This window comes from Panthera pardus, unplaced genomic scaffold, assembly GCF_024362965.1.
Source record: "Panthera pardus isolate Hobbes unplaced genomic scaffold, ASM2436296v1 HiC_scaffold_7, whole genome shotgun sequence".
Classification (NCBI taxonomy): Eukaryota; Metazoa; Chordata; class Mammalia; order Carnivora; family Felidae; genus Panthera; species Panthera pardus.
Window position 1 is genome coordinate 12,501,888 of NW_026527002.1, and position 13,070 is coordinate 12,514,957.

Here is a 13,070-nt window from a genome sequence, read left to right on the forward strand (position 1 = left end):
AACTCACAATCCTGAGACCAAGAGTTGCATGCTCCAGTGACTGAACGAGCCTGGCACCCCGCTTGATAACTTCTATCTGCCTATAATGCCCTGCCGATTTCAACTTTATCAGAGCACCTGTTTATAGCAGGGACTGTGGTTCTGGAAATTACTGCCAGGAGGCCTGCTGTACTGAAGCACTGTTCTAGGAGGGCATAAGGACGCTGGTGCAGAAGCGTATTAATGCCACCGAGGCATCAGATGAACTGGTGAATGCTTAAGGCCAACACAATTCATGCATTCTAGTGAGTTGCCAGCAGACAGATTTAGCATGTTGTTCACATAGTGACCCTGTCACTCCCTTAAAAAAAAAACCTTGCTGGCAAGAAAGCTGACAGTCTCTAACAATCACGCGATCTCTCTTCTGAGATACTGTCTTTGAAAATGTTACTGAAGTAGCTCTTCTTCTCTTCTGTGCAAACCATTCTGAGAGCACAAGAGAGGAAAATGTGCTTACTTGTCCTTCAATGTAAGCCCCACCGCCTGTCCTCTCGATTTATTTGGTGCCGCGGACTCTTCACCATGGATCTGTTTCTGGATGGCTGTTAACCCAGGTTGACTTGATTTCTCAAGAAGAGAACTGGAAAGAGCCTTACACATAAAATCCAATGCTCCTCATTTACAGGACAGATTGATATATTCACTCATTGAACACACACATATTGGAGTCCCGTGTATGTGCCTGAGCCCGGGTTCAGCCCAAGGAATGTTCGGTGGAATGTGAACCACTTCCTATTCTTGAGGAGCACAGACACTAGTCATTATCTCCTGTTACTCTGTCACACCTGTCACTCTGGACTGTTATCATCTCCGACCCATGGTGACTCCATCTTGGCACGCGACATCATCTCCGTGCTACAGAGCAAATGAGGCTCAGGGTAGGTCCTTTCTAAGATAGTAATTAGCGCATGGTAGACTTTCAGTTAAGCCTACACAACAGGGTTAGTCTTTGTAACATATCATTTTTTAAAAATGTTTATTGATGTTGGAGAGAGAGAGAGAGATAGTGAGCAGCAGAGGGGCAGAGAGAGAAGGTCTGGGACAGGGGATCCGAAGCAGCCTCTGTGCTGACAGCAGAGAGCCTGATGTGGGGGCTCGAACTCATGAACCATGAGATCATGAGCTGAACCGAAGTCAGAGGCTTAACATATGAAACCACCCAGGTGCCCCTGTAACATGTCATTTAATGGGAAAGACCAGATGAATCAAAATACTATTTATATATTTATCCAAATACACATGTGAACACACACACACACACACACACACACACACACACACACACCAGTAAATGTTCACATGTAGTTTAAAGAAACAATGATGGGTTTATTTTTGAGACAGAGAGAGACAGAGCATGAACGGGGGAGGGGCAGAGAGAGAGGGAGACACAGAATCGGAAGCAGGCTCCAGGCGCTGAGCCATCAGCCCAGAGCCCGACGCGGGGCTCGAACTCACGGTCTGTGAGATCATGACCCGAGCTGAAGTCGGACGCTTAACCGACCGAGCCACCCAGGCGCCCCAACAATGATGGGTTTAGATAACGTATTTTTTCATCTAGAAGTCAGGAGCTCACCTTGCTGCCACAGCGTAAACTGACTCCAGTCGCCTTTCTCCCTCAGGTTTTCATCTTCAGGCAGGAAGAGGCCTTTGGCTTTGTCCATCACTGCAAGGCCTTCATCGCGGATTAACTTCCAGTTTCTTTCTAAGGACTAGAAGGAAGATTCTGGTGTTACTGGACTGAAAACATCCCTGGGAGTCATTATAATGACTCTCAGCTTTTTGTTTGTTTATCTGATTCACACAGTAACGAAATGTGTGCTCTCAACTACTTGCTTATTTCAATTTCCTCTGGGACTTCTTGTCGAGGGTTTAAAAGAAGCCCTATCATTTTTGAGAACTGAATGCCTTTGCGGCATAAAAATTTCAATAACCCCTCAGACAACAGTCCCCTCCAAAACGTAAGTGTCTTGTCTTGTTTTTTTAAGATCGTAAGCGAACAAGACCATTGCTCTTGCTGATCCTGGCACATGTGACCCTGCATGGCACACCCCGGCGTCCAAAGTGGCCTGCAAATCACAGAGTTCATCTTCCAACAGAGGTCCTCGGGAAGATGCCATTCAACACGGTGAACGTTAATCACATTTTAAAGACATTGGAAACGTGTCCATTGGGACTCTTGATGAATTACAGAGTGAACAGCAAAACAAAGCAAATAAATGCCCTCGTGTTTAGAACTCAGCCAAACAAACCTATTTCTTTGACTTCTTATTTATAAGGGTGGTTAGCCCTGGTCAGAAAGTGGGCTTAGGACCAGCACAGCCTGGAGTGGCCAGGCAGATGCTGGCAGGCCGGCGGAAGGAGCATTCTGGAGCTCTCGCCTCCTGGTAATCCTCACTACCACGCTGCGATGTTGACGAGGGCAGGACAGAGGGCGAAGTAGGCCGGAGTGAGCAGGTGGAGTGGCAAACGGGAACTACCCTCAGAAGAAAGAACAAAACCTGCTTTCCTACTGTACAATGAGACTAATCGTACAGCTAAACCAGGATTTTGAAATGTTAACAATGCCCAACATTTCTAGGTTAAAAGGGAGGTGGATGGAATAGTTGAATATACGGGTACATGGATAGAGAGGAACACAGTACCTGATTTCAACAAGGATCAGGGCTCAAGAGCATGGAACCAGAACTAGTAAGTTACAAACAAAGAGAAAAATTTTGACACACAAAAAATGGAAACAACAATTAGCGCTCCCCGAAAAGGGATTAAGGTACCTTGTAAAACATGGTTCTCTATCTTTTGAACCAATCAAGCGAAACTGGTTGACCGATTATTGGACAGAGCAAGGCATGAGATAATGTGTGAAGTGTTTTTACCAACCCGTGCTTCATGAATTCATGATTCAATGTAGGAAGAAAGATAAGGAGTCAGGAAGGCTGCATAGGCAGAGGGCCCTGAGAGACGGGTGCCCTCAGAGATTTGTATGAAAACATGGCGTGAACTTCGGCCAAACACTTGTTATATCACGTGACGTTAAGATATTCCAGGGCAAGACCCAGATTTTAAGATGACTGATTTTCTACTTTTTTCTCCCCCCTCCGTTTCTTTGAGTCTACCGGCTTATTTCTTTTTTAAATGTCAGCTTTGTTGAGGTATGACTGACACGTAAAATTGTAGGATACTTAAAAGCGTACGTTGTGGTGATCTGATGTAAAGATACATTGTGAAAGGATTTCTTCCACCTGGTCAATCAACACATTCATCACCTCACAAATTTATCTTTTACTTTTTAACTTTTAAATGTTTTGCTGAGAACATTTAAGTTCTACTCTCTTAACACATTTTGATTAGACAATACAGTGTAATCAACTACAGTCACCATGTTAATTAGATCCTCAGACCTTATTCATCTTATGGATGAAAGTTGATACCCTTTACCAACGTCTCCCTATTTCCTTCACGCCCCCCCACCCCCCGCCCCACGCCACCCTAGCCCCTGGCAACCACTTTTCTACTCTCCATGTCTAGGAGTTTGACTTTTTCTTTTTTAAAATTTAGGTCCCACATGTAAGTGATACCCTACATTATTTGTCTTTCTCTGTCTGGCTTATCTCACTTAGCATAATGCCCTCAAGGTTCATCCATGTTGTTGCAAATGGCAGAATTTCCTTCCTTCTTATGCTGAATAATATTCCAGTGTGTGTGTGTGTGTGTGTGTGTGTGTGTGTGTACATGTGTGTTTATGTGTACGTATATCACATCTTCTTTATCCATCCGTTGATGGACACTGTGGTTGTTTCTCTGTTTTGGTTATTGTGGATAATGGTGCAACGAACGTGAGAATGCAAAAATCTCTTCCATATCTCACTTTGGATATATACCCAGAAGGAGGATTGCCAGGTCATATGGTGGTTCTATTTTTAATTTTTTGAGGAACCTCCATATTGTTTTCCACGGTGGCTACACCAATTTACCCATTTTACGCTGCTATTTCTGTGAGACCCACCTGTTGATTTGTGTCAAAATCCAAAGCTGTAGCTACCATCACACTGATTCACGCTGGTGCTGTTCATCAGTAATTCCAACGCTACTTCATCCCAAGTAGGTGATTCATAAATAGCAAGTCAAAGACAGAATTCCAATAAAAAGATACTCAAAAGCCCCCACTTTGGCATGATGGTCGTTTTCAAGAATCCCAAGATTATGGAAAAGAAAAGAAAATGCTCCCCGTATATTCACATCTTCTTAAATGGACCAATCGCCAACACTCCTTGTGGCTATTGGAATTTGTTCAAGTTGATGGATAATTCGGTTAGACTCGTGTTAAACTAGCACGCATATGAGGGGAGAATGACCTTTCTAACACATGAAGTTGCTTTTCAGATGAGGTTACGGGAGCCTTACACAGCAGGCTCTTCCCTTTTTCCCTCCTGGTATTTTAGAAGTTTCCTTCATTTCTTCTGAAAGCTGATGTCAGGGAAATCTTTGCAAACAGCTGATCTTTAGTTACTAAAACAGGGCCCTGAAGCCCTAAGGAGAATGTTAAAGGGAAAGCATCACTACACACAACTATTTTTTATTTATTTTTTATATTTGTACTAAATAAAATTTTTAAAATTTTACTTACAATCAGGCTGCCTTTCACCAAAGTAATGAGTGTACTTGTTTTTTTCAACTCTGGAAAGATACGGCATGGTCTCTTTTATCAGTGTCAGGGAGAAATTAGGGATGGGACGTGGGAATTTTATTTTTAGGCATAAATCGAGGAACCACACTGTATAAAATCCGCATGATTACAGGGGACTAAACACCAAACCTAATTACGCAGTGTGTGTGTGTGTGTGTGTGTGTGTGTGTGTGTGTGTATGACAAAGAGAGAGAGAGAGAGAGAGAGAGAGAGAGAGAGAGAGAGAGAGAGAGAAAGGATATGAATTTCTCTATAGCAATACCACTCAGATGTCCAACAGGAACTTGAAGGCTCACACAGACCAGGCCATGCCTACCTTTTTAAAGGACTCATCTAAAATATTACTTCTTTGATCCTAAATACACCCATTTCATAAAACCGAGAAAAGACACTGACAAGGTTGATAACTTGCGTTGGTTGCCGAGAAGATAACAGCTTGTAATTCACGTTCCTTCTTGTGGCAACAGAGACTAGAGAGCACAGAGATCGGATTGTTGTTACGCTACATGGCTTCATAAACCCATCACGGGCACGTGACTTTTGCTAAACCTCACTTACATTGGGCAGTCAAGTCATCTCGACGTGGCGTCCCCAGCTTCGAGCCTCACTAATCCCACGACATACTACAGTTCTCCTGTTTCTCCTGAATCCAACCCCCACCCCCAAGCAGTTCAGGGCATGGTCCTCACGTCCCAGATGTTCTGCTCATTCACCTGGATGGTATGCTTTTCTCTTCAACATCAAATTAGGTTAGGTCCATTTTTATTTTTATTTATTTTTAAAATTTTATGAAAACATTTTGCTTTAATGTCTATTTATTTTTGAGAGAGAGATAGAGCGTGAGCAGGGGAGAGGCAGGGGGAGGGAGACACAATCTGCAGCAGGCTCCAGGCTCTGAGCTGTCAGCACAGACCGAGAGATCATAACCTGAGCTGAAGTTGGATGCTTAACCGACTGAGCCACCCAGGTGCCTCAGATGAAGTCCATTTTTAAAGTCTTCTCCCAAAACAGATTTCTTGTACAACGTCTTTAAAGAAGCAAACTAAAGCCAAACTGATTCTTCTAGTTAAATAGTTAAATTTCTCTGCATATTTTTATTCTTAAAAACACACATTTGCGGGGCACCTGGGTGGCTCAGTCAGTTAAATGTCTGAGTTTGGCTCAGGTCATGATCTCATGGTTCGTGGGTTCGAGTTCCACGTGGGGCTCTTTGTTGTCAGCATAGAGTCTGCTTCAGATCCTCTGTCCCCCCCTCTCTCTCTGCTCTTCCCCTACTGCACTCTCTGTCTCTTAAAAATAAATAAACATTAAAAAAAATTAAAAGAATAAAATTAAACATTTTAAAAAGTCAAATATTACTACAGGTCTTACAATAAAAGCAACAGTCTCTCACTCGATTCTTCCCCCATCCTGAGTCCAACCGCAGTGAATTCCTTTGAACGCTTCTATTAGGAAAAGTAACAAGTTAACAATCCAATGTCTTCTTTTCCCTCTTCTCCATCTTGCAATACAGTTAATTTCAAGAGTCTTTCGCACATCGGCGTAAATTCACGTTAAGGTTTTATACTGTTATCACAATGAGGGATCGTTCACCCCTGATTAGTACTGTAGTGACACTTCATTCCACATTTTTCCCCCTTTCCCTTGGCTTCATTCTGTAATGCACTTAGAGAATTCTATAGCACTAAAAGGGCGATAGAAAATCTCTTGGTACCATTCTGCCCTTTACCAAACACACCATATAAGCCACTCCTTTCTTCCTCTCTTTTTCTGAGGATAACGGTGCAGTAGCCATCGGCCTTGCTTTGACCTGGACTGGCTGTTGTCTGGGCCTGCAGGGCAAGCATCAGCAGGGAACTTCGTCTGGCTCCTGCCAGGTACTGGCCTTCCTAATTATTGCATTCTAGCTGTTCCCAAGAACGCAGGGTACGGCACAGGTAAAACTAAAATTCTGAAAATATCTGAAGCTATATTTACATCTGATTGAAGGCGGGGCAGTGCCCCGAATTCTAGGCAGGAAATACTTTCTCCTGAGAATTCTGAAAGCAATGCTACATTATATTATAATTTAGGGTTGCTGTTGGGAAATCTGAACTTTTAGGTGCCTTTTTTTGGGGGGGGGTCCCTCAGAAAACTTTAAAGGAAGTCAGTACAGAATAGTAGGTACGGAGCTAGACTGCCTGGTTTGGAAATCTGACTCTCCCACTTACCAGCCATGTGATATTGAGCAATTTACTTGTCCACCGTGCCTTGAGAGTGAAATATTCCTACTTCCCTCAAGAGTCTCTAAATTAAATGTGCTGAAAGTATCATTGCCTAAGCACAGCAATGATAATGAGGATTTTAAAATCTTCTCTTTGTTTCCAGCTTCTGGAAATTTCCTGGAACTATGCCTTAGTGTAAGTGCTGGTCACTTACCTGTCCCTTCAATATGGAAACTCACATTTTTCAGTTGTATTTCTTTAATAACTTCTTCTCCATTCCTTCCCTATTCTTTCTGGAACTTCTTTGGTTTGTTAAATTGAGCTTCTAGTTTTCCTAACTTCCCTGTTCTCCTTTTTTTTAAAAAAAAAAAAAAGTGTTTTTAATGTTTGTTTATTTTTGAGACAGAGAGAGACAGAGCACCAGCCGGGGAGGGGCAGGGACAGAGGGAGAATCTGAAGCAGGCTCCAGGCTCTGAGCTGTCAGCACAGAGCGCGACGCGGGGCTTGAACTCACACGCCGAGAGATCATAACCTGAGCTGAAGTTGGACGCTTAACTGACTGAGCCACGCAGCCGCCCCTAACTTCCCTATTTTCAATTTGTTTTTTGTTTTCCCTTCTGGGAGATTTTCTTGACTTAGCTTCCAGTGCTGTTATGAAATTCCTACTTTTGCAAATCATATTCCGTACATTTCTGAGACAGCACTATTTGGGTCTTGTTTCCTTTCCACAGTATCCTACCTATTCTTTTTTCCAGTCCCTCACAGCTCTGAGGGTCTTACAGATATTATTTGTGTTGGCATCTGCTTCCGGCGTTTTTTGTTTCCCCTGAGCTACAGCACTCCTTCTGTTTTGTTCTTTATCTTCTTTCACACTGGGTATCCTGCAGGAACTGAGACAATGATCGGGGAGGTGTGAAAGGGGAGGGTCTAGGGTTGGCAGGCCTCAGGCTGGGTGGGTGGTTGGGGGCATCATCAAGCCAGTTTTTTCACTGAGCATCTGAAACGAAGGCAGAGAGAGGCCTGTTCTTGGAGGCCATGCAAGTGCCGTAGTAGCAGCTACCTTCGATTCCTTCTCTTTGGAAGCCCCTCTGCCATCACTTGGGTTTGAGCTTTCTTGGGCTCGCCAAGTCAGATACTTCTCTCTTGTATTTTCAGAAGACAAACAAAAAAACATGCTGACGCTGTTCATCTGTTATTGTCTCTCTTCTGCTTTTTTTTAAAGTCATTTTTAAAAAATTATTTTATTATCATTCAAGAGATTTCATGTGGGAAGTATTAAATGTATCACTCAGTTCTGCGTAATCTTTCTTCACTCATATATTCTATAGATCTCTAAATGTGGATTGTTATTTATTTACCTTCTTTTCTCATAGGCTAGAAGGGACTTGTGATATATAATCTGACCTTCCAGTAAAACTCAGAAACAAAATCTTATTAGCCTGCAAAACCCTTTTTTAGTCCCCGGAATGCCTCTTCAAAACCTCACCACACTCAAAGTGATGACGTTTCACAGGACAGAGACAGGCAGTAGAGAGAAGAAAAAAATTTCTCGACATCATATTTCACATTTTAAATCCAACTCTGCTACTCCATATATTGATTGATTGTCACCCTAATTTCTTTTCACCTCTTGGGTGGTGAACGCCCAATTCCACGATGTGGTCAGATGATGACAGAATCGATTATGATGCTTGAAGTCTCACATAAGATCACTTTAATTTCGTCTTAATCAAGCAGCATTCACCTAACTGAGCTTTAAATATTTTTTTCTATGTAGGAAAACGGAACTGCTCAGAGAAATGTTTTTGCTAAGGCAGTAAGTAAACACTGCAGATTGCTAAGTAAGGAGACTTTCTTCACTAATGGTATTAGCTTGCGTAGGCTGCCATAGCATATAAATACCGCAGACCGGGAGAGTTAAACAATAGAAAGCTATTGTGTCACAGCTCTGGAGGCTGGAAGTCCAGGGTCAAGGTGTCGCAGGGTTGGTTTCTTTTGCACTCTCTCCCCCTGGCTTGTAGAAGGCCATCTTCTAGCTGTGTCCTTACCTGGTTTTTCATCTATGTGTGCCCACATCCCTCTACATGTCCAAATTTCCCATTCTCGTAAGGACGCTAGGCATACTGGATTACAGCCCACCCCAATGGCTTCATTTTAACTTAACTACGTCTTTAATGACCCTGTCTCTAAATACAGTCCCATTCTGAGATACTGGGGATCAGGGCTTGAATTTGGGGGAACACCGTCAACACAGAATGCGAATGTACATCCAAGTTAGAACTAGTTCCAACTAAGAGAGCAAATAACAGATGGAAGGGGATGAGGAATAAACTCACATCAACATGGAAAACTACATTTATAGGAACGAAATAAAACATAGTCATGAAAAAGGCAGGAAAAGCAATGCTTTCAACATGTGGACAAGACAACACAAGAACTCTTAGAGCTCAGAGTAACATAAAAAAGATTAGGTAAGTAACTGTATGATTAGCTGTTAGGAAAAAGGGAAGTGGCAAAACGCAGAGAGAGGCAATTGAGAAGTCCCAGAGATATGTACGTACCTTGTAAGGTTCTGACTCTAAATTCAGAGATGGCATGTGGCCAATGACTATGCTAGGCCAAGTTTGTGCATTGTTAACAACAGGACCTTAGAACACTATGTACCAAATGTTATCTAATTGGCTATGAACATGTTATAGTTAATCGTTTAGGGAATTGCATATCTAATTTTTGGGGAGATAAAATTCAGCTTGAGTCCTAGCCCAAACATGTCTATGCCTTACACCATGATCATGAAACAACGGATAGCATATCCTAGATAAGACATGAGTAGTGGACTTTGCCTTAGAGAGAACAGCCCAGGGTGGAGGGCATCTCTCTGAGCACTGAGCTGAAGTTACGCAATCACAGCAAATGGCACAGTGAGTATAATGTTCTCACAGCAAACTGCCTTTACGAGAATTTTAATAAAATCTCTGGGGAAATTAGTAGCATTTAAAAAAGCAATCTCTTGCTGGAACGAATGCATTTTAATCAGATTTCCTATTTTTCAAGTTTGAACAGAAAGATAACAGGAAGTATCTGACATTTCTTATTGTGGCAATAGATGAGGACCAACTGAATGAGAAAAGCAAAGGCTATTTATTCACAGCATGCCATAGCAAGGGAGTCGGCCACCATCACTTGTTGTGGAAGAGAAGCAGGAAAGCTTAAAGGTAAAAAAAAGAAAGGAAAGGTTCCTGGGTACCCTGAGTGTAGGCTGCTGGAAGGTAACTAGAAGTGGGCGCCCGATGTGATTGGTTAGGAGGGCATTTCTGGTTTTCTTGGGTTGGTTCTAAGTTGGAGGCAGGGATAAACATTAAGGCGGCTGTCAGTTATTAATCAAGTCCTGGCCATCTGGGGCCAATTGTTATAGAAGTTATTCTTTAGATTCCTGGATTGTCACTAGAGATTGTTATCTGGCTACTCTGGCTTCCTGCAAGTCTGATTTACAGCAGGCTGGCTTCCTGGGTTATTTATTACAGAAAAGGGAGTGGTTTCCTAGGCAGTTTGCTGCAGGTTGTGGGTCAAGGTTCTAGTTTTACGTATGGTCTGGATGCCGTCTGTACATTCAGTCGCTCATTATCCTTACTGAAGAAAAACGGCAAGATGAGGCACCCAGCACGGGGCAAGAGAAGAGTCTTGGAGAATGGGATTTGGCTCTTTCTAGAAAGTGGCTGAGAAAGGGTGTCCACTACTAGGATAAAGGAGAAAAGACAGTCCAGGTTACCAGGGGAAACATTCAGCCTGAGGGCTTCAGGGAGCAAATGAGATGCATATTCCTCATATCATAGGCCAGACTGGCAGGCACTGGGCCAACATTTTTAGAAGAAATTAAAAGGGGACACAGGGACCGTCCCCCTTTCCTGTTCCGTCTACAGGGAACAGTGCACTGCGCTATGTCCTAGACAAGCAAAACCCCCCAAGTCCCTAATATCAAGAGACAAGAGTGTGACAGGAAAATATCGAGGGGCTAGGATTCTGATGGGAGGCTTTCTGTGCATATATACAATAAATCACTTATCTAACAGATAAACAGATATCTATAATATGTATGTACATACGTATATGTAAGACATTGACCTGTGTGGATGCGTACTAAGACACAGATCATGACCAACAGGATTCAAAATTTTGGCACAGCAAATAGAGTACCATCCCACAGATACAGTTCACAATTTTTCTGAAATATTAAACACTGCACTGTGAGTTCCCAAAGAGAGTCACAGATAAAGACCATTTTTAGACATTCTTTTTTTCACTGACAAATACTGAAACCATGCTGATTCCATCTGGAGAAGGAAAACAACCTTTCGGTTTGAAATAATTGAGAGAATGTAAAATATTTTATTCTTTCGCCGTGTTGCCAAAATCGTCATCATACGCCAGTCTAGAAGCTCAGCAGAGTGCTGACTCTTGTTAAGGGCTCCTGTGCAAACACACACAGGCGCACGCAGCATGGAGGGTTTTCACTGGATTGTGTTTTGTTTTGTTTCATTTTTTTTTTTAACGTTTATTTATTATTGAGAGACAGAGAGAGACAGAGCGTGAGCAGGGGAGAGGGAGACCCAGAATTTGAAGCAGCTCCAGGCTCTGAGCTGTCAGCACAGAGCCCGACGTGGGGCCCGAACTCATGGACCACGAGATCATGACCTGAGCCGAAGTTGGACGCTTAACCGACGGAGCCACCCAGGCGCCCCATGTTTTCAGTTTTGAGCCTCATTAAAACCTTGCAGAAGAGAAACTGATGTAATTATTTTGAATTTAGAGATTAAGAAACTGAGGCTCAGAGAGTGAAATGACCCTCCTGAGGGGTCAGAGCTGAGAAGAAAACTAACGTTTTCAACTGCGGAGCCCCCTTTAGAAGCTTCCCTTTGAGTCACACCCCCTTCTAACTCTCCGAGTTCTCTGGACCCTACTGACATTGGGTTGTCATTTTTTTGTGTGTGTGAAACCATCACTGGAATCCTCAAAGTTTAACGTTTGATTTAGAAAAATAGGATTAAACTATTATGTTAATCTTAAGGAACTGCTTTGAGCACTTCTTTGTCTTTATAGGATGATACCTACTTTCATATAAAATTGCTTATCTTCTTAATTTACAGCTTAATGCCACTGTAAATCTGACACTCTTGCTTCTTTCTTAATCCATTTCATTTCAAAAGCAGTTCAGTGGAAACATTCAAATATTTAATTGCACAGACAGAAATGTTGAATAGACAGAAATGCTGAACCACTAACATATTACTGTATAAGTCTTATTTTTGTCAGGTGACGTTATTCTTACACAATGGGTTTCTTAATTAAAAGCCACAGTCTGAAGGAAAAAAACACGGAGAGTAGCGTTTTAATCAATCATTCTTATGCACTGTGTCGTGCCATCAGAAAAATATTACTGGGCACTCCTCCAACTAATATAACTACAATATGAGGAAGGGGAAACTTGTCTGTGATGCTATTTGCTTCAGAGCAGGTGCTCTGAATAACTCAGAAAAAGGATGCAAAACTTTTCCTTTGGCCCGTGATGAATGCAAAGAGGTATCAGGAAACACAAATACAAAAGGTGTCTTTTAAACTATAGTTTTCAGTTGCTGTTCGCTGTTGTTGAGTTTTCAATGTTAGGACAGTGATTTCTATATTAGGAATGGAGTAGTGTACATCAAAAAGCTAATCTCAAAAGGGAAGAGGAAAACTCTGACGGTATGGTGGCTTTTCTCTGGCCAGAAGAGATATTTTTTCTATTTATAACCTAGCAAAGACTTTAATCCATTTGTTTCAATTGCTATGTGAAATACCCCTAAAGCATTTATAGCTTTGATATTTGCGATTTGAGCAGCAACCAACATGCTTTTAATGAAAATACACCTAAAAGAGAAAACTCTACCGGGATATTTTTTCTCTAATTTTTTTTCAATCAGTTGCCATAGCCTCTTACCACCCCCAGTGCACCGAGTTGCCAAATTGCAAACTACAGAAGGAGGGAAAACAATGAACATTCAACAAAAGGGAAAAACACAGATAATGCATTGTCCCATGCCTTCAAGAAAACTGTACAGTGCGAATAATTTAAATGGAAATGTGCTATCCATGATAGTTAATTGTCA

The 13,070-nt window shown here is 42.1% G+C and overlaps 1 protein-coding gene across 5 annotated transcripts in view; it reads right to left on the bottom strand.

Annotated features, from left to right (window-relative positions):
• ASPH (aspartate beta-hydroxylase) overlaps positions 1-13,070 on the bottom strand; it is a 223,330-nt gene that overhangs the window by 18,770 nt on the left and 191,490 nt on the right. For all 5 annotated transcript variants that reach the window (XM_053896187.1, XM_019421265.2, XM_053896188.1 and 2 more), the window contains one exon: positions 1,613-1,748. In XM_053896187.1, coding sequence (XP_053752162.1) covers positions 1,613-1,748 — 136 coding nt within the window. The remainder of the gene's footprint in view (positions 1-1,612; positions 1,749-13,070) is intronic.